The following is a 27,658-nucleotide window of genomic DNA, read 5'->3' on the forward strand; positions in this document are numbered from 1 at the left end:
TTTTTTCTTATTCCTTTCTCTTATTTTCTTCTTCATGTTAAATAATTTGTTTAGACAGTAAAAATTAAATTATTAATTAATATATGGAATGTATTTGTAAAAAATAATTATTAAAATATATAATATTATATTATTATTTAACTTTAGAATGGCTAGTCTAATATGGATTAACCTTTACCAAGATTTTGGTTTTATCCAAAATCTCAAGTTTTAGTCAAAATTGACAATAATTAGGCCATTGCTAATACTTTACTCGTAGTTTCAGGATCCAAACAATTTTTTCACTATGTTATTGTGGCTGATGGTGTAATTTAATAGAGTCACTATTGAATATTTTAGTCATGAAAGACTTTAATGGTTTGATTGGGGATGGACTCATGGAGGAACTATGATGTTACAATCATTTAAAGAAGCTTGGCAGTAGGATTTGACATGTATCACTTGATAGGTTGAGTGAGTGATTCATTGCAAGTTTTGAGTTGCATTCAAGTATGCCGAATGCTGTTGTTATTGATCGTAAGTTATTTGAGGTTGCTAGAGAAGGGCAATGGGTGACTATCACAGAGAGGGGGTGGAAGTTGGTGAGAAGTCTTCGTCTGGAGTTAGCCACGGCACGGTGGTTCACCAAAGCCTTGGAAGACTGCGTGAAGGTGGGAAGGAATGAGTTTTACTCATCTCACAGAGATGGAGATAGGGGCCTCATAGCCCAAAGGTGCGTTAACTCTCAAGGGGCATTCATGTCGTTGGTGGAGTTCATAATGAGGGGAGGAGAAACAGTATCCTCATTCCTGAAGGGAGAGATGGGAGGGGGTGGAGGAAATTGGTGGAGGTGTTGAAGGAGATCATCTTCACAGGTGGCCTTACGGTGGTTAAGGCGTCAGAAGTTCATCCCTCAACATCATATCTGGATGTTGTAAAAAAATCTTCAAGGGCTTTGGACCCATCCCATCAAATTGTCAGATGGAGATGTAAGGTGCCGCTGCAGTCTGGATAAGGTATGGTCTCAATTGAGGTAGTGGGTCAAAGTTTGGAGGGGGCTAACAGAGATATTGTCGGTTTTAATAAGGAAAGTTTTTTGCGGATCGTGATGGTGATGCAGCAACAAATAGAAGACTTGAAGGCTAATTTAATTGGCATCAAACGGTGCGTTGAAAGAGAGGCAGAGGTTGGAGTGGGCGAGGGCCTGGGGAAAAGGGTTATGGAAGGGCCTCTTGGCCAGCAGAATGGGCCCATAACTATTAGGTAGGCCTTAGGGCCTCGATCTCAACCGAAACAGAGGAGGCCTATTTGGAGGAGACGTGGGTCGTCTTCCTCAGGCCCGTCGACGAGTGGGCCTTAGCCACTATCACCGGCGAAGAGCCAGGTGGCTCCGGCGAAGGCGGCGACCCCTCCGACGGTTGCCGGTAAGCTAGAAAACCCCGATAGAGAAGAGGGAGGCCTCGGGGAAGCGTGCGATAGCTCATTCCAAGGCTCCCCGACGACTGCCGGTGAAGCGACAGCCGCAGAAATGCCGGTGATGACTTCGCCGGTAGCTGAGGCTCGGATCTATATGGTCTCTTCCTCTGAAGAGACGCTTGTGATGGGACGAACTATAGTGAGGCAGATTCTGCCAATAGTGGAGGAGGAGGAGTCTCCTCCACTGTGCCCTAGAAGGTGCCGATCTGTATGGTGGGAGAGTCTCCTCCCCAAACGGAGAACCATGGCCATCCCGAGGATCATCTAGACAATATAGTTGCGCGAAGTCTCAGTTTTGAAGCTCATCCAGGGACTGAGGGGGCAGGGGTGAAGGTGATTGATGATGGGCTTTCTCAAAGAGAGGTAATGATGGTCCCTGAGACTCAATCTCCCATTAGTAAGGCTGTGGTTGCATGGGAGGGCAAGAATTTATTTAGGGAGAAAGAAAGGGCGACTCCTAAGCTGCAATGGGTTTCTAGTGATGGGGAACCGATACCATTAAACAGTGTGCCACCAGACGAGCCGAATGTTCCTGATTGAGTGATTCAAAAGGTGAAGGATTTGTACCGCTGGATAGGCATGGATTGTGGGGGCTATGAAGAGCAGTTTATGGCCCTACTTACTGCAATTGAAGTGAGCCATACACAGTCTAAGAAATCAGGGTTGAAGAAACAGCGGGAGCTCAAACGACTAACTTGGTCTTTAAACTATGACGGAAGCCCAAGTCATGAAAGATCCAAAGGGAAGGGGCATGCTTGTCTTTTATGAAGCCGAAGATTGTGTCTTGGAATGTCCGTGGGTTGAATGAGGTGAATAAGCGGCTTCACATAAAAAACTTGTTGAGAGAATGGAGGGTGGATATAGTTTGTTTACAAGAAACTAAATTGAAAAGTGTTTCTCGAAGTCTAATACGTAGCATCTGGAGTTGCACTTATGCTGATTGGGTATATCTAGCCTCAAATGGGGCCTCGGGTAGAATCATAGTGATGTGGGATAAAAGAGTTGTGGAGAAAATTGAGGAATTTGTGGGGGAGTATATAGTGGCATGCTCTTTTAAGAGTGTGGCAGATAACTTTGTGTGGGCTCTTGCAGGTTTATATGATCCAAATGTAGACAACGACAGACGTTTCTTATGGGAGGAACTCGCTGGGCTACATAGCTGGTGGGAGCTTCCTTGGTGTATAGGAGGGGATTTTAACGTAATCAGATTTCCTAGTGAACGATCGGGAGAGAGTAGGCTACGCCTAGCAATGACAGAGTTCTCAGACTGTATCTTTGATTTGAACTTGCTGGATATTTCGCTGCTAAGGGGCTCCTTCACTTGGTCGAATAATTAGACATGGTCACAGCTAGACAGATTCCTAATTTCACCGGAATGGAAGGTGCACTTTCTGGAAGTGTGCCAAAAGAGGCTGCCACGTCTTTGCTCAGACCATTTTCCTATTATGTTGGATTGTGGTGGCATTCGAAACGAGCGTCGTTACTTTAAGTTTGAAAATATGTGGTTAAAAAATGAAGGTTTTGTGGACAGGGTTAGGCAATGGTGGTCTTCTTATCAGTTCCATGGTAATCCCCCATACATCCTAGCTTGTAAGCTAAAAGCTTTGAAAAATGACCTTAAGCTTTGGAATTCACAATCATTTAGAGATATTGGGGAGCGAAAAAAATTCATGGTAGAGGAATTACAACAGTTTGAGCACTTATTGGAGGATAGAGCTCTTACTCCGGATGAGATATTGTGCAAGTCAGAAGTGGTCGCAGAATTAGAAAAAATACTATCACTAGAGGAAATTTCTTGGCGCCAGAAGTCGAGAGCTTTGTGGTTGAAAAAAGGGGACCGGAGTACTAAGTTCTTCCATAGAATTGCTAACTCTCATAGAAGAGCTAATACCATTGATATGCTAAACATTAATGGTATGGAATGTAAGGAGGACCCTGCGATTCATGACCATGTGGTGGACTTCTATGATCAACTGTTCACAGAGCGTGTGGGATGGAGGCCAAAGCTGGACGGTCTTGTTTTTTACACTATTACGTCTCGGGAAGCCTCTTGGTTGGAGAGGCCTTTTGAGGAGAGGGAAGTGTATGATGTAGTCAAACGTATGAGTAAAGACAAAGCTCCTGGTCCAGATGGTTTCTCGATGGGTTTCTTCCAATCTTGTTGGGAGGTGGTGAAAGGGGACATTATGAATGTGTTTCAGGAAGTATACTTGGTTGGAAAGTTTGAAAAAAGTCTTAATGCTACTTTTATAGCGTTGATTCCAAAGAAGACGGGAGTGGTGGAGGTAAAGGATTTTCGACCCATTAGCCTTGTAAATGGGGTGTATAAAATTATATCCAAGATCCTTGCTAACAGACTGGGGGCGGTTTTGAGCAAGATTATTTCGAATCCACAAAATGCATTTGTTAAGGGGCAGCAAATTTTGGATTCAATCCTTATAGCGAATGAGGGTCTGGATAGCAGATTAAAGACTGGCTCCACAAGTATTATTTGTAAGTTAGATATGGAAAAGACATATGACCATGTTAATTGGGACTTCCTCCTGTATTTGTTAGGGAGGTGTGGCTTCGGGCCTAGGTGCGTAATTGGATTAGTTGGTGCATATCCACAGCCAGATACTCAGTATTGATTAATGGTTGCCCTACCGGCTTCTTCCGTAGCTCTCGAGGTCTAAGGCAAGGAGATCTTTTGTCCCCACTTCTCTTTGTTATTATTATGGAGGCCTTGAGTAGGATGACATTGGCGGCAGTTATGCACGGGTTTGTGACAGGATTTACGATTGGTGATCCCAGTAGGGGTATTATTACTTTGTCTCATTTACTTTTTACAGATGATACACTCTTTTTCTGTGAGGCGGATCAAAACCAATTGAGGGCTTTGAAGGCTTTGCTACTATGCTTTGAAGCAGAGTCAAGCTTGAAAGTGAACTTTGACAAGTCAGAGTTAGTGCCAGTGGGGAACGTGAGTAATACTAGGCAGCTAGCTAATATTCTTGGGTGCAAGGTAGCCTCTCTTCCGATTACTTATCTAGGATTGCCGTTGGGGGCTGCAACAAGGGCCTCATCCATATGGGATTCAATCATAGAGAATATAGGACTGAAATTGGCAGGGTGAAAAAGATTGTACTTGTCGAAAGGTGGCCGTTTGACTCTTATCAAGAGTACCCTTTCTAACCTACCTACATACTTTTTATCTTTGTTTCAGTTGCCTGCCAGGGTAGCGGCTCAGATTGATAAATTGTACTGTGATTTCTTATGGGGTGGGCTAGGGGATGAATTCAAATTTCACCTGGTCAGCTGGGATAAGGTGTGTACACCAATCTCATCTGGTGGATTGGGTATCAAAAACCTGAGAATTTTCAATCGTGCCCTGCTTGGGAAGTGGTTATGGAGGTATAATAACGAGACAGAAGCCTTATGGAAGCTGGTGATTGACTGTAAATATGGAAGCATGTGGGGGGATGGTGTACTGAAGAGGTGTACGGGTCTCGAGGTGTGGGAGTTTGGAAACACATTAGGAAGGGGTGGGGGAATTTTAGTAGCCTTTCTAAATTGGTGTTGGTGAGGGGTTCTCACATTAAGTTTTGGAAGGACATATGGTGTGGGAATGAGGCCCTAAAGGATACATTTCCAGCTATTTTTCAATTGGCATGCAACCAGGAAGCCTCAATAGAGGACCTTATGCTTCTAACAGGGGACCAAGTTCAGTGGAACGTCACATTTAGTAGAGCGACGCAAGACTGGGAAGTGGACTCCTTTGAGGTGTTTTTCAGCTTACTTTATTCTATGAAGCCGAATGGACAGCAAGTCGATAGGCTGTGGTGGAAGCCTATGGGTAAGGGCATTTTCTCAGTTCGATCCTTTTATAAATCCCTTTCCCAAGTTGCCAACACCCCGTTCCCATGGAGGAGAATCTGGAGAAATAAGGCGCCTCTGAAAGCGATCTTCTTTGCTTGGACAACAGCGTTAGGGAAGATTCTGACTACCGACAATTTGAGGAAGCGTCGTTTAGTCATTCTAGATTGGTATTACATGTGCAAGAGAGCTGGCGAGAAAGTGGATCACCTTTTGCTATAATGTGAGTCTACTAGAGCCTTGTGGGTTGAAGTATTTAGCCGGATAGAGTTAGCAGTTGTTATGCTTGCAACAGTGGTAGATCTATTGGCCAGCTGGACACTTCCGAGAGGAGCTCAACAAATTAAGGCGATGTGGAATATGATCCCAATCTGTATTATGTGGTGTATATGGCAAGAGCGTAACGATCGGACTTTCGAAAACAAAGAGCGGTCTCCAGAGGAACTTAGAATGTTTTTTTTCCGTACTTTATTTCTATGGGCCATTGCTTTAAATTTTAATGGCCTGACTTTTCATGACTTTCTAGTTTCTCTTACTTCGCCCTAGATAGGTCTTACCTCTTGTATACCATCTTGTGTACTTGGGTTTTGCCTATCTTTATTAATATATCTTTGATTACTTATAAAAAAAAAAAAAAAAAAAAAAAAAAAATTGTGGCTGATGGCAGGATGGACAGACAACAAAAACATAGTGGTAATCAAAGAGGGAAGGGTACATGAAACTTCTCAAATCATATAAACTCAGCTTCTGTTATGAACACTTTCCATGCATATAATCTCATGACTTAAATGAAAGCAAAGGTACAATGGATGCACACAGCAAGCCAAACTGAAAGTTAAGGGGAGTAATTTATACCTTTTTAAAAAAGAGGTCGCATTAAGATGACAGTGAATACAAAGTATTCTTTAGTCAACCTCTATTGCGACCTTTTTTTTGCTTTTAACACAAGCCTAATTTAACGTTGCTTTCTACAAGTGCACATGAAATCCATCAGTGTCGAGGTGAAAAATATTCTACTGGGGACCAATAATAATTGCACTACCAGATAGCCCCTCCAAAATACTTACTCTTGCACATAGTTCAAACTGAAAAAATCTTCCTCACTTTCTTCATCTTCCTTCGGCATATGGGACAAGTTCCTGCCTCTTCTGCAATCCTGCAGAGTTAACAGATTTGAACATCTAACTTTCTGCTAAATTTGGAGAAGTTGGAAATGGTTGGAAACAAAACCAAATGTGACAATGAACATCGATTCTATTCAAAGCTCATAATTGAAATATTTTAACAAATATAGCAATGAGGAGCACAACAGTTTATTTGGACCGCTTTGTAGTGTCTAGGCCTGCAACCCGGCCTGACAAAACCGGGTTGTGCAAAAGGCCCGATAAACCGAAGGGCCCGATTAAAATGACCCGACCCAACTTTCTCGGATTGATATTTGATCAGGTCTCCAACCCGACTAGGAACGGGTTTTTGTCTTGGGTGTCAATCCGTCCGTATAAAAAGAAACTTATCTTCTCAAGACTCAATCCCTAGCCGCCCAAATATTCCCTTCACCTCAGTTTGTGATACTCTGCAAATATTCCCTTCTTCTTCGTAGTGTCTAGGCCCAAATACTACTAGTGTCTATGAATTATGGTTGGAAGCTGTGATAAGTGGTATGGAGTCTAGCATTAAATGATCAAAAGTACTTTTCACTCAAATTAAGCCTCTATGGCTGCAAATCAAATCTAATAAGCCTTTATCCCAAGGGCCAACATGTTGGGGCTGGCTTCATGAATCTTTTTTAAACAATTGGGGTTGGCTACAAGCATTTTCTAATAGCATCAAAATCCAAAAACGTAAGTTTTTCTACCTAGATTTCTTGAAGTAGTGTGGTGTATTATGTATATTTACCTTGTTCCGCATGTATAACAGGCAGCGCAGTGCCCACATGGAAGAAAGAAGCAGTCTCTAGGGGCATCAAAGCAAATGACACAAAGATGCCGGGGATTATTGACGCTTTCCCCTTCTGTTATTTGCTGTCCCTCAATACCATTGACTGCAAGCTGTGCCTCCGGATCCTCACCATCTTGTGAAACAGAATCATAAGAGGAACCCCAACTTGAAATATCGTCATCTTTGTGCATGAGCAATGGGGCTCGTTCAGTTCCCAGCTCCCCTGCTTGAAATCCCGTTGGGTTTTCATCTGTGGCTTGGAACGTGTTGGAGAATCTGAAGGCGGATAAGATTAGTATGGTCATTATACCTGCATGCAGGAAAGAGGTGAATATGCATATGGACATTTCCATTTGATCCCATGAGAAGGAAATTAATGCCTGCCAAAATAACCTGATCCAAGAAAATATGTGATCCACCGTGGTCCAAATGACAGTTTGACATACCATCCATCATCAGTACCCTAACAGAATCAAAATGCGTCAAAATTAGCATAAAAATGATAAGTTTTTATAATTGAGATATAAATAATAGAAAAATCTTTAAAAAGCAATGGAAGTTTAATAATACTCATAAAAGTCAGAAAGTGAGTCTTTTACCTCCATAGGATGTGGAGAAGTTAAGACGGCAACATTTCTTCCAAGAAGAAAAAGCTTCAAACTACATATATAGTTACCCAGGGAGCACTTGTAATATGCCTGAGTTGTATTATAGACTAAAGCATTTATGGACAACTGCAACTCTACCTGTATATAGCAGCATTCAAAGCAGATAAATTATCTAATGGTCTGATAGTGTCTGCACGTGCATTTGAAGTATTAAAATATCACCATCAGTAAGTGCTTAATGAAGCCGAAAGAATTCATCCATCACTCCTTTTGGATGGATTACAGTGTGGCCAAATGGTTAGAGATGCTCTTACCATCCAGCTAAATAAATCATGGCTTTCAACATTGCTAAACACCTTGGTGAAGAATTCCTGATCTCAAACCTGAGGCCTCTTGGCAAAGGGTCCGGTGAATATATTATATCACAGAGTTTCCCTATCCTCTGTTTTGGGTTGACCAATCAAGTAACTCTCCAGGAATCATCAGATCAGCAAAAGCTTTTAATCTTCCACATCCACACACCATATCAGTCGGCACAGGTAGAAATGACCAAATCAGCTGAGAAAACCTAATGGGATAATACTGACAGAAGCAGCAGTTATCCCTTTTCTAATGACCACACTAAGGACCTTTTTCCTTTACCCGTGAAGAACAGTGGGAGAGAGGGTGGCAGAGGATCCACCACTCTATCTTTCTTATCCTTGACATTGGTTTTTTCTGGTTACTAACTAGATCGAAGATTTGGTAATTAAAATTTCACAGAAATCTGTTTAATTAGTACATACTTATTACCTTCCTCATATCTCAATGAACTAACACTTCAAATAATTTGCCGTGGCCTATAATATAATCTTGTAAAGGAAATTACAGGCACAGATCTTCTCGTTAGGTATATGGTTTTAAAAAAACTCAAAAAGTAGTAAAACGACCATGTAGTGATATAGAGTGCACTCAACATTTGAAAAATTACCTCAACCTCCTCGGAGTGCAAGTTCCCAACTGCGATGTAGTAATTGGAGGGCTTCGAAATTTTCTGTTGGATCTTACCACTTCCTGCAACGTAGACAGGTTTTAAACATCATACTCACGTCACAGTGGGAATAAAACATGGTGGGTTCTCTAAATTCCATTGGTAAACTAATGGGATTTACCAGAAATAATATTCCAAGACAGAGTTGTATTAGGAGATGATGGGTCCTCTATCCACTCAATGAGGCTTTCTCTACCTGCAGATCTAACAAGAATTATGGATTTATAACAAGAGATACATGAACTAAAGAACGTCATTTTTGTGACAACATTTCTGTTCATATCTGCAATCCATCTAAGAGTTAGGCATAAAGGCTAAATCCAAAGTTTGATGGATCATCCAAATTGTAGGATATATTTCTAGCTTACTGTATACTTGGCAATGTAAAGTTTTTTGATATTCCACTTGTGAACTACTTGGACAGCACTTGCTATATACTGCAGGACGTTACTAGATGCAAGGATGGATCTCAATCAAATGGTGACATTTAAAACTGAATTAAATTCTAAGCTGTTCCATAAACACTTCTCCCATTCTTCCAGCTATTTTGTTTTGCATAAAATAGATTCTTGATTCCTATAAAGAGTATCTGACTTAAAAAAACTGGTATCTGAATAAGTATTTCATTCTAAACAAAACAAAAGGGATGGAGTTGGAATTTAGAAAATACCTTGGGCAATCACAAGGGATAAAGGCGAGGGACTTGTTGATTTTACATTGTATAAGATATCCACTCTAGATCCTTTGTTTAGGAAGTATATCCACTCCTACAACATGAGAAGAAGTCCAAATTTACGCCATCAATCCAAAGGTCTAGAATGCTCTAGGTGTGCATGAGCTCATGCATATGTATTACTTGCAAATACAAAACCGGAATGTGAGCGAATAAATGAAATTTCAAAAACATCAATTGAGAGAAAAGATTAAGAAAGAGAAAATATAGGCAGTAGGAAATGTGCCTTGTGGAAATTGGCTGGTACAAATGCATTATGTGTTTCAGTCCAACCGATCTCAACGTCCAGGGGAGGAGGTTTATAAAACCCATATAACATTGGCCCAGGTTTTGGCTCATCGACTTCCTCCGCCTGTTTGTAAACAAAGGAGATTAGTGCACACGGACTGTGAAGGCAGAAGCAAGAAAAATCTTAAATGGGGATGCTATGAGACTCAACATATTATCTTAATCAAATTACCTTAATAGACTGCACAAAGAATGGGTTACTTTGTATTAGGCGCGAGCAATTTGGTCCCAATGGTGTAGTTACAGATCCGAAAAAACCAAGAATCAGAGTCACGGATGCTGCTGGTGAGGAATACAGAAACCAAAACCAAATCACATCAGTAAGATTTAAGTCGTGGGCAATTTAAGTCATACGCGATAAAAATTGAAAATTAAGGCTCTGCTTGGTTTAGTAGAAAATGTAGGGAAAACCAATAATACAATCGAATATAGATATTAGTCCACTTATTCTGATACAGGAAAATTAAAAAATCTGTTCCCGTACACCCAAAACAACTAGATTTCTTACTCAAACCATTCAAATTTTTAAGGCAAAAAACTTCTAAAAAATTTGATTTTGTATAGGCTTGTCCCATTCTCCTCCCTGGATGCAACTTAGAGGTCCATTGGGTTCTTGGAGAAAACGTGCTAAAGTCACAAAAACTAAAGAAAATTTAACCATTTAAGCATTCATAATTTGCTTAGCTAGCCAGGATACCCAATCAAGCAATTTCCTTTCACTTTCCCGTTCCTCCGCAGAGTTAAAGAAAAAGCAGCGTAAAACAAAAATGGTAGTAGTGAAAAGTAAAAAAGAGGAAAGCGGGAATTGGGGGATGAAACTGACCGAAGAACCAAAACGTGACGAGCACAACGAGGCAAGACCAAACATCATCTCTCATCTCAGTCGACGGTACATCAGATATCGATATGTTCATACGATAGGAAAAATTAGAAGACTGCTGTTGCTGTTGTCGGTGATGGTTTAGAAGGATATGATGGCGGTGGTAATGGAGATGGCGGCGGAGACTATTGTCTCCATTCTCGTGTCGTTCATTTTCTACTCCCTCTTCTTCTTCTTCTTGAATCCGTGATGTAGACGGTGAAGAAGAAGATGGACTATCAGCGGAGGTTGCAGCAGCAGAAGAAGAAAGCGTAGGCTCATGCTGGCCATGTTCTGGTTCCTCCATTCTGAAAAGATTCAGAGATTTGGTCAATGGCTATTTTCTAAGAGACAGGATATAAAAACAAAAGAACCAAGACAGATAGATAAGCAAGTTAAAACCTTAGTTATCAACGGAAAAACCAAAACCCAAGATGCATATGTCTCTGTTTCTTACAATGAAACTTTCGAAACGAACGAGGCATATTGGAAAATGCAAGGGCGGTCGGTGGTGGAGAAGCTCAGACACTCACCAAGCAGTCCTCCCTAATAATATTCCTTATTTTTTATGAATGTTAGTTGTGTGACAGTTAGGTGCCTATCCTTTTTTTTCACTTTAAATTCGGTTTGGTTCGGCTGGCCAATCAGAGGAAGGTCCTTCGCACTTGAGTAGCCCCACGTTTCTGGCAGAAGAATAAAATAAGAATTTAAACGACATAGCGGATGGTGATTTATAGCATGTGTTCCGAAATCCATTATCCATAGTAGTATTTTGACCAAAGCAAAAGAAAGGCACAAGGAATATTGGAAAAGTTCTGTAGCTATCATATTACTTTCTACTAATAATCATTTAAATCTTAAATTAGGGTCCGTGGGATGGAACAGCAACATTGTCAATGACAATTTGTAGTGTCTCCGACTAGGGTGATAAACGGTCCGGTCAGACCGACCGTTTCGGTCCAGACCGGACCGGACCGAGACTTAGACTGGTCCGGTCCGGTCCACATTTTAGAGGACCGAAACTTTTCAATCCGGTTCATGGTCCAAGGTTTTTTTGGACCGGACCGAATGAAAAAAAAAATTATATATATTTTATATATAATAATGGTACAATTAACAATATAAAATTTTAAATATATTATTAATACTTGTTAATATTCTATAAATTAATAATATTATATATATATATATCTTCATCTAACATATCACTATTAACAATATTAAATTTTAAATAAGTTATTAACACTTGTTAATATTCTATGAAATAACTAATATATAATATCAATTAGTTAATTATATAGTAATTATATAAATTAATAATATAATTTTCATCTAATTTATTATCATTGACCATATAAAATATTTTTTATTAAGTTTGTTACATAATCCACATTAATAAGTCACTTAATTTAATTTAGTATTTTAAATAATTTTTTTTATTAATTACTTAAAAAAATTAAGCCGGACCGATTGGACCGGACCGGTCCGGTCCGGTCCGGTCCGAAAAAATGATGGACGAAAAACATTCGGTCTATCGCCGGACCGGACCGGACCGGACCATTTGCAGCCCTACATACGACATAAAATATGGAGTAAAAGTGTGAGACAGCTTTTTTTATTACACAATCATGAGATGAGATGAGATATTTTATTAAAAATTAAATAAAATATTATTATAATATAAATTTATAATATAATTTTTATTTTAAGATTTAAAAAAGTTCAATTATTTATTATATTTTTTTATAAGAGTTTAAAAAAATTATAATAATTATATAAAATAAAATAAGATAAAATAATTTAATTTTATGTAACTAAACCAATCATAATCCACCCAAGATCAGTTATACGAGAATGCAGTGGGTATCATTGAGGGCCATATGAGACTAGTGTAAATAAGCCTAAGCCCAATGAGCCCACTTCACGAGAAAGCGCTGATTGGGAGGCGAAAGAATGGCCCATCTTCCTCATGAGTCTAAACAAAGGGAAATTGTATTCCTCCCTATATTAAGACCGGTTTACTACTTCGTAAAAGAATTTCTTCTTGCTGCGAAATTAAAGGGGTGTATAGTGTCTTTAGAGGCAGTGTGGTCATGCTATTCAACTGTTAGATACCCTCTATTTTACTTTCCTTTCCTTCCTGTCGTTGTTGTTGTTATGTTAGCGGTTTATGTTCAGATCAATTCTACAATTCTTACACATTCTGCTTCCTCCGGAACATGTTAGTTTGGTATTTAGCTTTTGGGGTTCATCATCACCAGTGTGTTAATACCAGGCATAACTCAAATCTTCCATTTCAATTACACCAGAGTGTAAATAAAGTATTTGGATTCGCCGCTTCGCTCCAGCAAAACACTGAAAAAGAATCAGTGTGGATTTATGAGGAAAGTGGCAAGGATTCAGGATTGAATAATATCATGTATGCAATCATATCAGAATGTCCATTAAATTAAAATCCCATTCGATATAACACGAGGCAGAAACTAGAACTACTTCACATTCTTGCTACATTAAAGACCGAGAACTGGTGAGTTGTTCATAGCAGAATCATATCAGAAATCACAACTACAAGAAAGCAGAAAGAAGACAAAGCCTCTATTGTCAAGAAGAGTAACTTATAAGACCAATTTACATATATCTTCTTACATGCAACCTTGTACTTTCGAGGGGGGAAAAAAAAACGAAGTCCCTCTAGAACGAAACTTTCAGCCATAAACCCACATATATTCTCGGGGCGGACCTACAGCCAAGCTTGGGCAGAAAATCCTAAAAATTTAATTTTGAAGGTTTTTTTAATAACGTAGATTTAAAAAAAAAAAAAAAAAAAAAAAAAAAAAAAAAAAACACTGTCCTCCAAATTAAAGTTTCTGGTTCCATCTCTGCATATTCTGCTATAAAACAACTGTAAAACAAAATCTCGAATGGCAGACTTTCCTCATCCTCTAATTTGTAATATAAGGAAAACGCCCCATTGTGCTTCACCACATGTGAAACCGAACTCATAATGATCTGGTACCAGTCATAGCAAATCGAGACCAGCACTTGTATTCATCAACTCCTACGGAACACTGCCCTCCAGCTCAAACTTGATGAGCAATTCCATTCTCAGGAAATCGACCATTCACTATCCTTGTCTAGTTTACCTAAAAACAATGTAAAACTGACCTTTCCTTCCACTGCCACCCATTGCCCCCCATTAATTAACAGCAAAAATTAATAAATGTGTACCCGTGTTGATAATGATGACATTAACATGAATAAACTAGATTCTCCATAACATAATAGTAACAATAAACTCCAACCACAGCCTAGATGGATCCTACTGACAGTGATGGAAGCAACAGAAGGCATAACACGTTATGGGTGAAGTTGATGGTGGAAATATGCAAACTGTCTGTATGGGAGGTTATTTGGAGAAAGAAATTTCTCCACTAGGTTTTCAGATGCAACATGTACAGGAGATTTATTAATTGAAGATTTTATAGCAAGAATTTTAGGTCCCTATAACCTAATCTCTACTCCTGGATCCTACTTAAAATGGTACAACTAGCATAATCAACCATGCTAATCCGGACCAGAATGTGTTTAACAGCCAGAAATATAGGCCTAAACTATGGCCCTAAACCATGCCCAAGCAATGCAACTGTAAATGATTTTCCTTTAATGTTATGAAGCAGCTGAACTATCCATAGCCGTGCCAAAACAAGTTATAACAAAAATTGAGCCATAACAGAATGGTCTCCACCCTTTGTTCCTCAGTCAGCTATGCCTTGCAATTTCTGAGATACCATTTAACAGTAGCTGCAGTGAAAGCAGTTCAATACATGTTGGAAGTGATTAATATACCTTAGTTTATTTGTAGATACTTGCTGATATTATCTCCCACAAGCTTACAGTACTGTCTTCTTCAACAACACAAATTGGACAAAGATACCATCACACCTATGGCACTTGTACCCAGTTCAAAGCGTTCTCTCTTTGACAAACTTCCACTAGCTTTTTATATCAAAAGGAATGCCTGTGGTCAGATAATGGCTTCAACAGCGACAACTTAAAATTTCCATGTATGACGGTAAAGGCAATCAGGTGTATGTACTTGTGGTGCAATAGGAAGAACCATAATTGCCAATAAGTGCTGGCACAAATTGCAACTCCTCCCCTTTACGAGAAGGAGATGGGGAATGCAGTAATTCACGCCCTCCTAACTGAGTGTGAAACTTACAAATGAAGAAAAATATATCCATTACCACAATAAAAAGCAAAGCATAGCCTACAAAGTCGACGCTAACTTGTTAATGTTGGAGATAACATCAAATCAAGAATTTGATTTGATATTATCTTGATTTAATTTTCATAATGATTAAGATATTTACCTTATCTTATCTCAATGTAATTTCCTTATAAATAGGGATGTATGTCTTGTATTAAGTAACAATTGAGAATAGCAAAGAGGTAGCCTCAAATTCTATCTCCATTCTTCTCCCTTCTCCATCTCCTTTTCTATTTTATTTTATTTTCTATCATGGTGTCAGAGCCCTTGGCTAACGTCAGGCTCGTTCCTGTAGATCTTCTGCTAGTTTTTTATCTCTCACAAAAATTTTCATCGTTGTTGTTCAACCATATTTCATTCAAGTCAACGCAGTTGGGGTATCTTTACCAGCTGTGAGCCTTTTTATTATGTTTTAGGTGCCGTTTGGATATTGAGTTGAGTTGAGTTGAGTTGAGATGAGATGAATTGAGTTGAAAGTTGAATAGAATATTGTTAGAATATTATTTTTTTAATATTATTATTGTTTTAAAATTTAGAATTGTTTATTATATTTTCTGTGGAAATTTGGGAAAGTTATAATGATAAGATGAAATTAAACACTTCTTGTATCCAAACGGGACCTTAGTTTGTTGTGAGCATTGTTTGAAGCCCTAGACCTAGTTTTTTTGGCCTTTTGATTTTGGTCCTATTGTTGACCAAGGTCATATATAGCCCATTGTCGGCTCAATCTTTCGGCCTATTGTTAGCTCTTTATTTGCTTTGGCCCATTATCAACCTATTGTTGGCCACAACTCTAGATTTGATGTTCCAGCTGCAGTCACCTCATCACCAACACCACTTTTATCATCTCATTGGCGACCAACCAATAGATATGAAGACTATACTCCAATTTCAAACTCAATATTTCAAAATTCTCTACCTTGATTTTATCTCGATTTGGTTTTCATAATGTTTAAATCATTTTGATTTGATATTATCTTTATTTTTTCATAATGATTAAGATATTTACCTTATTTTATCTCAATGAACTTCCTTATAAATGGGGACTTATGCCTTGTATTAAGTAACAATTAAGAATAACAATAGATGTAGCCCTCAAATTCTATCTCCATTCTTCTCCCTTCTCCATCTCGTTTTCTATTTTAATTTATTTTATATAAGACAGCAAGTTCACGTCATTGTTCCTTGTCATCTTTCTCAACTCTGAATTCAGAGTCCTCCAGGTGATGGCAATTGATATGAAAAAAAAAAAAAAAAAAAAGCATGTCATCAATACAATTCATAATTTAGTCAATATACAGGATAGTTATAACCCTATTATGATTGAAACATTTGCTTTAGAAAGGAAAAGGAAAAATAAAAAGAGAAAGATCTGGAGAAAATACCACATACTAAACAACATCACACTTCCTCCAAAGAATATACATTAAATGTAGTACATCTCTTGAGAGATGAGCATCCACACACACGGGCGCACAATGTGTGTATGTGTTTATGTATATATGTATCTACCTAACTAAGCAGGACTTTTATAAATAATAAAAAAATCAATTATTCACCATCTACAACTAAAAAATCAAAGGCAAACAAATTCTAAAAAACCAAAAACAGAAACAGAAAACGGAGAGAATAATTGTAAACAGAACATAAGTACCTCAATAAGTCTGCGGGCACGCGTATATGTAGACCAGCAGTCCCGCAGCCTTCTTCCTTAACACATAAAAAACACATATCAAACACCAATTAACCACAGTTTTTGGTTACCAGCACCACCCCCAACATCCCCACAACAGCATTGACTCGAAGGCACCAAATTATTTGCCACACGGGACAGAGAGACTCATTGACACGTTAAACCGAACACAAAACGAAATAAAACTAGACCCAAACTAAGATCCAAACCAGAGTTTATTTATAATAACTAATACAACCAACACTATCACGAACAGAGAGCAAAGGTAAATCGAAATTACTGAAATTCCAAAAGATCTCTTTAGGCTTCCTTGCTCTCTTCCTTGCCATCGACGCTACCGTTCGTGTGGTTCCTCGACGACATGATCGCACGCCGCTGACGAACAATGCTGGAGAAATTGACTGATAGATCGGAGTATATAGAAAGGACCTTGGTGATGTTGCCGTTGATCTCGCGAATCAGTTCAACGTTCTTAGAGAAATTGTCCGCAATCCTCGACTGGTGGTTCTCGTTGACCTGCTGGATTAAGGTACGGTTCTGATCCAGTGCGGATTGGACCTGGAAAAAGCTCTGGCTCAGCGTTTCCCAGACCTCCATGTCGCACTCCTCCTCGTCTTCGTCCTCGACCATCTCATTCTCTTCAGAGCGCTCCTTGTTGTTCGTTTTGGCGAGGGGGTGGTGGCTCCAAGGTTTCGTTACGGTGGTAGTGTCGTCCATGGTCGACTCCACCAAAGATCCCGATTCAAGCCTCGTCCTACACGCATATAACATAGGTCCAGACAACTGAATATGTGCGCTCTATCTCTCTCTGGCTTTTACAGAGAAAATGAAAGTAACGGGGTTTTATAGCTCGAGGCATCAGATAACCAACCGACTAGAAATGGCGGTTTTGTGCTACGTAACTTGGTTTTTACTTTTTTTAGTGCGTTTTCACTGTGACCGAAGTGGGTGACCGCCCCCACTGGGTTCTGGAATCCATGATTCCAAATTGCAATTTTTTTTTTTTTTTTTTTTTAATGGGTTGCAGAGTAGGAGTGGGCAGCGGATGCCCACCACCCACTGCACCACCCGTTCACCCCGCCCCCGCCTGGGTGGGGCGGGAGATCCACTCCGCACAGACAGGATAGGAGGTCCCACCCTTATGAAAGGGGCATTAATGAGGCGGGGAACAGAGGGGGCTCAGCCCCGCTCCTTAAATCCCCCGCCCCGCTTCCACATGCCAACCAAACACCTCTCAATTTCTCAACTTCTCGAACTCTCTCGATCTCGATCTCTCTCATCCCAAATCCAAACTCTCAAATTTTCTCAATCTCGTTTACTACGAAAGTAACATATGCCGATAGAGAGGATTCGATTGGATTTGTTGTAATCGATTGGGGGAGTCGAGCACCCCAATTGCATTCCAATGAATTTTGTATTGAGAGTATCTTCACGCAGGTTGAACTGATTTTACTTGAGTAACGCCCTCCAATAGAGATGTACCATGTAGACAACATAGATTAACAAGAGTGTGACCGCACTGGATCAGTTCGCACTGGTACTTTTTGAATTATCGAGGCAAGCGAGGTGAAATCTAAACCATCCAGTTCTAATTAAAAAAAAAAAAAGTAGTGCAGATCATGTCATTTTTTATAATTAAAAAAATCAATTTAAATAAAGAGGTGGAAAAACTCCATGTGGGATTTCAGATGAACAGTGACAAAAGTAATGCACACTGGAGTCTGGAAGTTCAATAAGACACGAACAATAGATAGCAATAGCCAGTAGGTTAGTGTAACTTAAAAAGTGTCAATAAAAACTTAAGATTAACACAAAATTTAACTATAAAGACAGATTTAGATCCTATCATAATAAGAAAAAGATAAACACATAAAGTAAATCACACATCATTTATTAAGTATATAGTTCGTTTGGATAGTGAGATGAAATGAAATAGTTTTAAATGAGTTGAATAAAATATTGTTAGAATATTATTTTTTAATATTATTATTGTTTTGATATTTGAAAAAGTTGATTTGTTTATTATATTTTGTGTAAAAATTTTAAAAAGTTATAATGATGAGATGAAATGAGATGAAATAATTTTTATATCCAAACGAGCTGGCTGAAGAAATCACTCTAGGCCCTAGAGTTTTGGTCCCTTGAGTGACCGCAGCTTAACCTCTCAGCACAGTTACAAGTAAGCTGTCCAACCCCTTTCAACAACCCTATGGAAAGAAAGAGTTTCTACATTTATGTTATTATAACAAATTTGGGCCCTAAGCAAGAGCACTATGAGACATGAGTTCTCTATTGTTACAACAAACTCCGATAAGAAAAGGAAAAACTAGAGGTGAGTGCTAACTGCTAAGTAACTAAGTTGGTAAATTTACTCGGTATCACTTTCAGAATCCATAAAGGTGAATTCTCTGGATCCACTGAGTTTGATTAGCAACGTTCCCTGGTTCTCCTCACTCCATTTTATACCTTCCTTTTGCATAAGTTTGATAACCTGCGCGCGCAGCATCCAGGGGTTAGATAAGAGTAATGATACAAACGCAAGTTCTTTCTCTCTCTGAAGATGAAGCAAGATCTAATGGGCAAACTGTGAAAAGATTAATAACAAGAAATTATAACCACTAAAATAAACGCCAGAAGGCCAAAATGGTAAACTTTATTTACACTGTTGATCCCTCTGCCAAATATCAGGAATAGGTTTCATTTCTTTATTTATTTCAAGTAAACATCAAGGAAAAGATGTCAACGGTAAATGAAATGAATTCTTATTCCATGGAAGCATAACTCAATAAATTCTTTACCAATTAAAAAGGAGTTTAGCTCACTTATGAATAGCAAGAGCCCAGATGGCACTATTTTAAGCTCTTGAGGTGTGCATCTGTATAACTCAAAGTTTGCGTGAGTGCTTACACTCGCTGGGCTTGGCTGGCTACCTATAACATTGCTAACCAGTACATTAGTGTTAAAACACTACGTTGCATGATGGTAACACCAAAAGTTGCTAACTATTCTGTTATTGGCAATATCTAATGTATTCCAAGATCGAAAAACTACAATAATCTGGAGCACATATAATTCTCCAAAATATCCAATTTAGTCGTTTTGCTACAATGCATACCCAAGTTAACTACGATTCCAGTATGCAACAGCCATACAAAATATGCAGCCCCTCTTAACTTTTTCACCAATAGTTTTCAGAGTAAGATCCAACAAAATAGGAGAAAGTCAGATGATTTGGAAACCCATACCGATTCTTTCACCTTTGACTTCCCTACACCATGGGACCCACATCCTGTAATAAGCCTGAGAGTTTGAACCGCTGGTAATCAAATAAATAGAATATCAGAAAGTGCAAGCCTTATTTTGTGTGAAACAAGGAGAGAATACAATAAATAACGAGGGAGCAGCAGACACTTACCGGGCGCATATGTGCCAAGTAAGAGGAGAGCTTTTACATACTGCATTGCTTGTTTGACATGTTGCCCATGTAAATCGATTGTAATCACATTTTCTATGCCCTTGTTTCTGCAGATTGGAAGCAATTGCTTAGTTAAATATAGAACAAAAAGGTATAGGTAAAATGGTAGGAGAACTTTTATGTTGCTCTTTTAAGCAATGCACCAACCTAGCTTTAAATATATCCTGGCTTGCCCTTTCATCCGCCTCTCGAGCCAATTTTTTTTGTACCTTACCCTAGGCAAATGGAACTTATCTGGTTAACCACCTAGAATATAACTAAAAATGAATACAAAAAAAATCCATCAAGTAAAAAAAAAAAGTCTAATTAGAATGTAAAAATAAGGATCTATCCGCATCTGGATTATAAGAAATGAGTAATTTCTAATAAAGAATAAGATTCTCATAAAAAAAGTGAAACAAAGTATACAGGAAGTATACAAGAGAAATATCTAACTAGAAGAAGTAAAAAGATAAAATATATCCTCAAATCTAGAATTGAAGGAAGCCTTGAGTTCCACCACCTTCATCTCCATTCTTCAAAACCCCCTTTTTTTGTCTAATGTTGAGGAGTCTCACCAAGGTAGCCTTAGGACCCACCCATGGTAAGTAAATCCCAAATACACGACTCCTCGCATAAGAACCATGTATCAGGCAATCTAGGCAAACTCCTAGGCCACGCCTTTGACCAGTCTTCAAAACCTCTTTTCACTATGTTCTCCCAAAGACACCACATTTTTTTTATCAGTAATCAAGGTATTTTATTTATAAATTGCATTATTATAATGTTTCTAGGTGTACAATAAATCCATCAGAAAAAATTAAATTAAATGAATTCCAATAACACTGAAGCATAGATACATTAAATTTACAATGTATGAAGTAGAACAAACCTGCTCGGAAAGGTAGGCCGCATTGTGTCGTTCTCCCTTGGAAAATGCCACGGCAGCCTGCAGAATGTCCTCATAAGATTCTTTATGTCAATAATTAACCAGAATTGCCATGAAAACCAAAAACACCCACTTTCTGATTGTAAGACTTCATTGAATCCCAGTGTTGCTGCGAAGTCTTTCTGAACACATGATATTCGTCTCCTTTAGCTACAATTCCAGGAAAATCCCAATAGTAAAGAGATTGATATGGTTGACAAGAACTTATTACACAAAAATGTGTTATTAAATTGGTTGTATTCAGTGAAAATTTTTAGAACAACTCACCAAGAAACAAATGTTAAAACTTCGACCAACAAGAAGTGCTTTAACTTCCAAAACGACTATTGAATATTAACATTCAGATTATAACAAAAGAAGCACTTTTGAATAGGAGTGACTTTGTGCATCCACGCTACTACTGAGTGAATATACAGAAAATACAATGTAACTAATCACTTCTGCTGATAGAACACAAGATAGTTTTTTTTTTTTTTTTTAAAATACAAGTGATCAAGGATTTTATTAATGGTTTTTCTTTCTTTTTTTTTTTTTTTTGACAGTAAATAAGAATTTTATTGATGAGAACTAGGGATGGGTTTTATTGATGAAAATAAGAACATTAAATAGTGAAATGGCAATAAAACGACACGAGTAATTATTTTTTAAAACTAAAGATATGGACACACAATAGCAAGTGCACTAAAGCATTACGAAGCTAATGATGAGTACCACAAGTATCTTGCTGAGGTTCTGCAACACTAGAAGGACAAACATCAAACCCAGGACCCAGTGACTGGAGTTTCTTTACTACATTTTTCCAATTCCTTGTCTTTGGTTCATGGTTAGGACTCTTGGAGATGTGAAACAAAGATTCCAACACCTTTTGAGGTAGATCTAACTCAGTACTTCTTTCACTTGGTATAGAATCATCTTCAGAACTGGCAAGAACCTTGGCGTAATTCCTAAAGCAAAGAAAACAACATAGCTTGTAGAATCAGGTTCCCAGCACAAATATCCTCAATGGAGAGAAATTGATATTGCACTTTGACCGATATTAACTATGACCACCAAATCGATTTGCAATTCTTTTCTTTTTTCAACAGAGCAATGCAAAGATGTAATCATTTCACGAGCATGAAGAATTTGATATCATAATAAGTAGCATAAGCTAGTAGATCCTACATGAAACCAAATTTGAACACTGAGATTAACAAGTACTTATTAGTTGTGCACGATATTGAGTAAATTGGAGGACAACTGATTAACCAAACACATCCATAGTCCACACAAACTTGAGGATTTCTTTTCCGGTGATATGGAACCTCACCAAGGTAGGGCCCTTTGGACCTACACTTGGGGAGTAAGCCCCGGATATATTGACCTTATCCACTAAAACCGTTTATCAAGTAATCAAGTAAGACTCCTAGTGGGAATTGAACCTAGGGTGTTTGAGTCTACAACCCATCCCAAGCCCACCCTTTTGACCGCTAGGCTGCACCCTGACGAGTCACGCAATCTTGAGGATTTGATACAAAACTCAAATGTGAGGACTCACTCGTTTTCTACATAAATTTTTTCAAATCTCAAAAATCCTCAAAAGAAACATCTTTCTGTTGTTTATTAGCTTAATTCTTATTTGATCTGCTTAGTTTATATAAACTTATAAAAAAAAACTTTATATAAACCTCAGCCTTCGGCAAAATACAAAGAATTTACTCCTTTTAGGGGATCCAAAACAACTGCAGTGAGGTACTGTTGAGGGTCTATAGGTTCCCAAGTGCTAAAATATCACCTAACCTGGAGACTAGCCAGATGGAAAAAAAGAACATCACACAAACTGCAGTTAATGACATCTGTTTAGACCATAACTCAAATTTCCTATATTAACCTGTATTTTAATTAAGAGAAAATCTTCAAACCGGTTGATCCGTTCTTCCTCAAATAAGAGCCCTCCAATGTGTGTTTGACTCATAGGTCTTCCAGTTCAGATTCCATATAACTACACAACAGCTGATCGATAACCAAAAAAAAAAAAAAATCCCCTCCCTCTCTGCCCCCCCTCTCCTCCCATAACCCTTCCCCTTTCCCTTCCCCTCTTCCAAAGCCTCCCTCCTGACCCTCCCCCTCTCCCGTTGAAACCCAATCCAATGAATTTAGCCTAGATTCAAATGAAAAACACTCTCTTAAGCCCAAGACCCAAGAGCCCTCCCTTTCTCCTCTATCAATTGCTCTCTCCTCATCTCAAGCCTGAATGATCTAGACATGGCAGCTCAAAGCAAACAAGCACACCCAGAAGGCCAAAAGTGCCCCTGGCCATGGATTTCATCCTCATAGTGGACCCAAATGATGCCTTTTTGGGTTTAACTTGCCAAAAGTTAATTTGCAATTGGCTTCATTGTTGAGTGTCATTGAGTTGCAGAGGTCTCTTTTTTATATCGTGAGAATGGTGAAGCTGTTTAAATGGTGCACTTGTGTGGCACTAAATAGGGGCTTCAAATGTATGAAGTTTGGGGATGAAAAATTGTAACTTGCCTGCTCAAGTTACCACTCAGATGCCACTTTCATCGTTTATGAGTTCCCCAACCCTTTTCCAATTTTGTTTTATTTCTGCATGATATGAGAGAGAGGGAGCGACTGACGGAGAGAAACTCAAGAAAGAGATTTAAAGGAGAGCTCCTGGGACTTGGGGCTTGAGGAGAGAGAGACCGGGTCTGGAATTTGCAGGGGCTCCAAATTTCGCAGTACTGAGGTGAGGAACAAAGACTGAGGACTTATGATTTTATCCGGTGTGATCACTCTTATGAATTTTGTGTAAAATAGCTGACGTGGTGGGCTTGCATTGGTGGCTGTTAAATCCTTATGAGCAGACGTACCGTTCCAAAGTGTTTTTGTTTAATTAATTCAAAATAGTAAAATTGACGCTTTCAGCTTCTTGCCTCTCAATCTATGAAAACATGCATGATCAAGCCATATTGTATGTGCTAAAACCCTCATCAACTTTCTCTATTATTTCACTCTAAGTTACCCAAGTCCATTAACCATAATAGCCTGCTCTCTGCAGCCTTCTATTTGGGGAAAAATAAGAAACTTGCATGATCAAGTTTCTCATCAGCATACATGCATGATCAAGCCATATTGTATGTGCTATACAAACCCTCATCAACTTTCTCTCTTATTTCACTCTAAGTTCAACACCCAAGTCCATGAACCATAATAGCATGCCCTCTGCAGCCCTTCTAATTGGGGAAAAAATGGGAACTTGATAACAACATCCACAATAGTATTGAAGCCACAAAAGTAAAAAATCCAGAATGAAATACCTGTAACCATTGCCCATAGACCATATATTATCCAGAACTTCACTTTCAGATGAACAAGAAGTGCAATCAGAAGCCCTATCTGTAAACTGTTTCAAAAATTTCCAAGATCACTAAATAAAGCACATAGCCAAACAGTGAATTCAAAAATGAAATATTTCCATTTTACAGAATTAGATGATAAAGGAAAATATGACTAAAACATGCTACACCATCAGTGGTTAACCCTTCACAAGCAGGATAGGAGACCATGCGATTTTGGTCGCACACAGAAAATTGCACTACATTTTTATTCACATGTACTTTTGTCTTTCTAGCCTTTTTCCCAATTGACTAAATATCACAAATTCATTAAATGAGAACTCCCCCAGAAATTTCTTTATAGTTAATAAATTTGGTTAAAAAGAAAACTATTGATGCAGAACTGGATAGACAATTGCAAAAGCATCAAAACCCTGGAACTGATGTCCATTTGTATAACAAGAAGGGAAAGGAAACAAAGGGTTTTTGGAGAGATTGACACCAAAATAACAACATATATAAATGCAAGAAGCCATCACTCTTCTAGGAAAGAAATGTCCAGTAACCTTTTAATGGGCATATAAAATCAAAACCATTGACCATTCATTTCACCCAAGCCTCCATAAACTCAATCAACCAATCTTGAAGAAGGCCAAGAGAATATGAAAGCTGAGGATTCCTGAGCCTCTCATGTGGAACACTGTATGATAGCTCAATCTATCACAATATTAAACTGCAAATACAAGTGATGGCCAAAATACAAAGTCCTAAAAAGCATAACCCACAAGCTCTTTTAATAAATTTCATAGTCTCTCAAAACTAAAATGAAAACATGATATGCATTTTTTGTACATGTGACCCAACAAAAACCAAAAGGATAACATATTAAATAAGAGAGGTGTTATTCATCATCTTTTTAACCATATTAACCCCTAATGTGACATCAAACGATTGGAAAACTATTTGTTATCTTTTATTTATATGTCAATTATTTAATGCCACATCAAAGGATTATGAAAGGGTGATAGATAAAAGAATGATTAATAGCATTATTCATTAATAAATTGGCACAGGAATCTTTAATCAAGAACCCCCAAAAAAACATCAAGCAATAAAGTAACATACTTACACTGCCTTTGCGCTCGAAAAGAAATCTTATATCTTCCTTATAGTTACCATTCCCGGACTGATTAAATGTGGAAGCAGAAAATTCAAGCAATGCATCCAAGGCCTAGGAAGCAATAAACAGCAAATCATTTCCTTTGCGCCTTTATTTAACGTCAAATGTAAGATATGCATAGTTATGTTCCAACATCATTTTGAAAAGAACTTAAACAAAATCTAATTCATAATACTGAAAATACCTTTTCAACATCGTATCCACATTGACCTGCAAAATAAATATTTTCGGATCATGCAATAAACAACTAAAAGTAAGCTCCCGAGTACAGTGTCCAAATCAATCATATCTTAAATCATTCAACCACTAAGAATGCCTCTCATGATAAAAAAGAACAGTGACAGATATCAGAAAACACATTCAAATAGAACTTTAGAAAGACTCGCCTGGGGGAGGGGGGACACTAGAAGGAGATAGACATATGATGGGATGAGTGACTGAACTATAAGTGAGAACGACATTAGGATGAATAATTTAACAATTGAAGTCTATGATCTATCTTATAAATGACCGAGAACTATATACATATAGATGCGCACACGCACACATGCGCGCGCGAGTCTGTGCGAGTTTTTAACTTTTTTAGCTGAGGCTGAAGTTGAAAATGAAAATAGCTTGCATTAGAAAATAAAACCACAAATACTTCTTTTCCATAACAGTATCTAAGGCTCAAAATGAAATTTGGGTGAAAATAAAAAAATAAATAATAAATAAAACTAGCTTTCGGCATGGGAAATCTAGACCTAGATTATTTTAGATGAGTTGGATTAAAATTAAAAATTGAATAAAATATTATTAAAATATATATTTTTAATATTATTTTCGTTTTAAAATTTTAAAAAAATAAATTTTTTATTTTATTTTATATGAAAATTTAATAAAATTATAATAATTAAATAAGATAAAATAAATAAATTGAGAGGAATTGTGAAATAGATAGGCCTAAACCATCAGCAACATCCCAACTAAACTCACGTCTTTCAATCCATTCGAAATCCATTTGAGGAAAAAATCGTATCGGGTACTCACCGAGCACGTCTCTAACAACAGCCATACTTAGCTCGCACTCGTCTCCGAGCATCGAGCACAGAAACTGCTCAGCCTCTTCTATCTCAAGGAAACCATTTTTAAGCCCTTTGAACCTAGTCGAGTCCCTCCTTAGAGGCCTCGACTTCACGTACTCTTTCCCCAACACCGTCGAAACCGTCCCTGTCGCCGCAACCACTCTCTTCTGCTTACTCCCTAGGAAGCCCTTCCCATTCACCACGTTCTGAACACAGCCTGTCTCAACAAACCCCTCTGATGAACCCGACGAGCTAGCACCCGAAGTCCAATTGGCCGACGGGTAATCGGCAATATCCGGTACTCTCTCTCCGAATACGTGTGCAGCTTTGTCCCGATCGTCGTTCGCTTGGCGGTAGGCAGAAATAGCGTCGTGTAAAGAAGCCAAAGAGAAGGCCTCCACTAACGCCTTGGGTACCTTTCCCTCTTCGTCTTCTTCGTTCGCCGCAACATCGTTCCGGACGGGATTGGACGTTCCAAGCCTATTCCTCCTCCTCTTCTGCTTCGCATTCTTCATCTTCGCACCTGTTGAAAGGTCGACGGCCGAAATTCAACGACCGGAGCCGCCCAAAACACCAAGGTGGTGAGGATGCCAAAAGAGGACTAGTTTTTTTTAGCCTTTATTTAGGGAACCTCAGAGGTCGGTATTGGGGTGGTCGGAAACCGCAGATCGGAGAGTCTAGGAGAGTGAAACGGAGAGGGAAAGTGAGAAGTTTGGGTAAATTTAGGATTGCAGGAAATAACGGCTAGGAGGTAGAAGAGGGTGCGCGGAGAGGTTGAAAGCTGAGCGAGAGATTCATTGTTGGACACAACGAGATTCCTCTATTTATCAAACAGAAAATGTCTTTTGACCCCACACGCTCCACGCGTTTCAAGGAATCGATGGGCCACGCTCACTATGTTAGCACAGGCCCACAGCCCAAACTGCATGTCCACGTGAACAAGGAGACAAATAAAATTTTAA

The 27,658-nt window shown here is 38.6% G+C and overlaps 3 protein-coding genes across 7 annotated transcripts; all 3 read right to left on the reverse strand.

The window, feature by feature from the left end:
- Positions 1-6,025: 6,025 nt before the first annotated feature.
- On the reverse strand, positions 6,026-11,352 carry LOC121239027 (E3 ubiquitin-protein ligase APD2-like). 4 transcript variants are annotated; one of them, XM_041136143.1, is made up of 11 exons: positions 11,224-11,352; positions 10,731-11,074; positions 10,080-10,186; positions 9,846-9,971; positions 9,557-9,653; positions 9,008-9,082; positions 8,827-8,909; positions 7,848-7,994; positions 7,642-7,711; positions 7,207-7,558; positions 6,026-6,466 (listed from the first exon to the last, which is right to left on the reverse strand). In XM_041136143.1, exons 2-11 carry the CDS (start codon positions 11,071-11,073, stop codon positions 6,391-6,393), a joined length of 1,476 nt encoding a protein of 491 aa, XP_040992077.1. In that variant the 5' UTR covers position 11,074; positions 11,224-11,352; the 3' UTR covers positions 6,026-6,390. The 4 variants fall into 4 exon arrangements, with proteins under 4 accessions (XP_040992077.1, XP_040992074.1, XP_040992076.1 ...); XM_041136140.1 differs by having other exon boundaries at positions 10,080-10,189; XM_041136142.1 differs by having other exon boundaries at positions 11,169-11,303.
- Positions 11,353-16,462: 5,110 nt separating this feature from the next.
- On the reverse strand, positions 16,463-17,366 carry LOC121239028 (protein EARLY FLOWERING 4-like). Its single transcript, XM_041136144.1, has 2 exons — positions 17,010-17,366; positions 16,463-16,746 (listed from the first exon to the last, which is right to left on the reverse strand). Exon 1 carries the CDS (start codon positions 17,357-17,359, stop codon positions 17,030-17,032), a length of 330 nt encoding a protein of 109 aa, XP_040992078.1. The 5' UTR covers positions 17,360-17,366; the 3' UTR covers positions 16,463-16,746; positions 17,010-17,029.
- A 1,543-nt stretch (positions 17,367-18,909) lies between these two features.
- LOC121239026 (SMR domain-containing protein At5g58720) lies at positions 18,910-27,502 on the reverse strand. Of its 2 annotated transcripts, none has more exons than XM_041136138.1 (11): positions 26,662-27,502; positions 25,817-25,842; positions 25,582-25,683; positions 24,435-24,520; positions 21,844-22,076; positions 21,206-21,282; positions 21,076-21,132; positions 20,352-20,419; positions 20,145-20,251; positions 19,975-20,042; positions 18,910-19,220 (listed from the first exon to the last, which is right to left on the reverse strand). In XM_041136138.1, exons 1-11 carry the CDS (start codon positions 27,209-27,211, stop codon positions 19,098-19,100), a joined length of 1,497 nt encoding a protein of 498 aa, XP_040992072.1. In that variant the 5' UTR covers positions 27,212-27,502; the 3' UTR covers positions 18,910-19,097. The 2 variants fall into 2 exon arrangements, with proteins under 2 accessions (XP_040992072.1, XP_040992071.1); XM_041136137.1 differs by having other exon boundaries at positions 19,975-20,045.
- Positions 27,503-27,658: the final 156 nt, after the last annotated feature.

This window comes from Juglans microcarpa x Juglans regia, chromosome 7D, assembly GCF_004785595.1.
Source record: "Juglans microcarpa x Juglans regia isolate MS1-56 chromosome 7D, Jm3101_v1.0, whole genome shotgun sequence".
In the NCBI taxonomy this organism is placed as follows: Eukaryota; Viridiplantae; Streptophyta; class Magnoliopsida; order Fagales; family Juglandaceae; genus Juglans; species Juglans microcarpa x Juglans regia.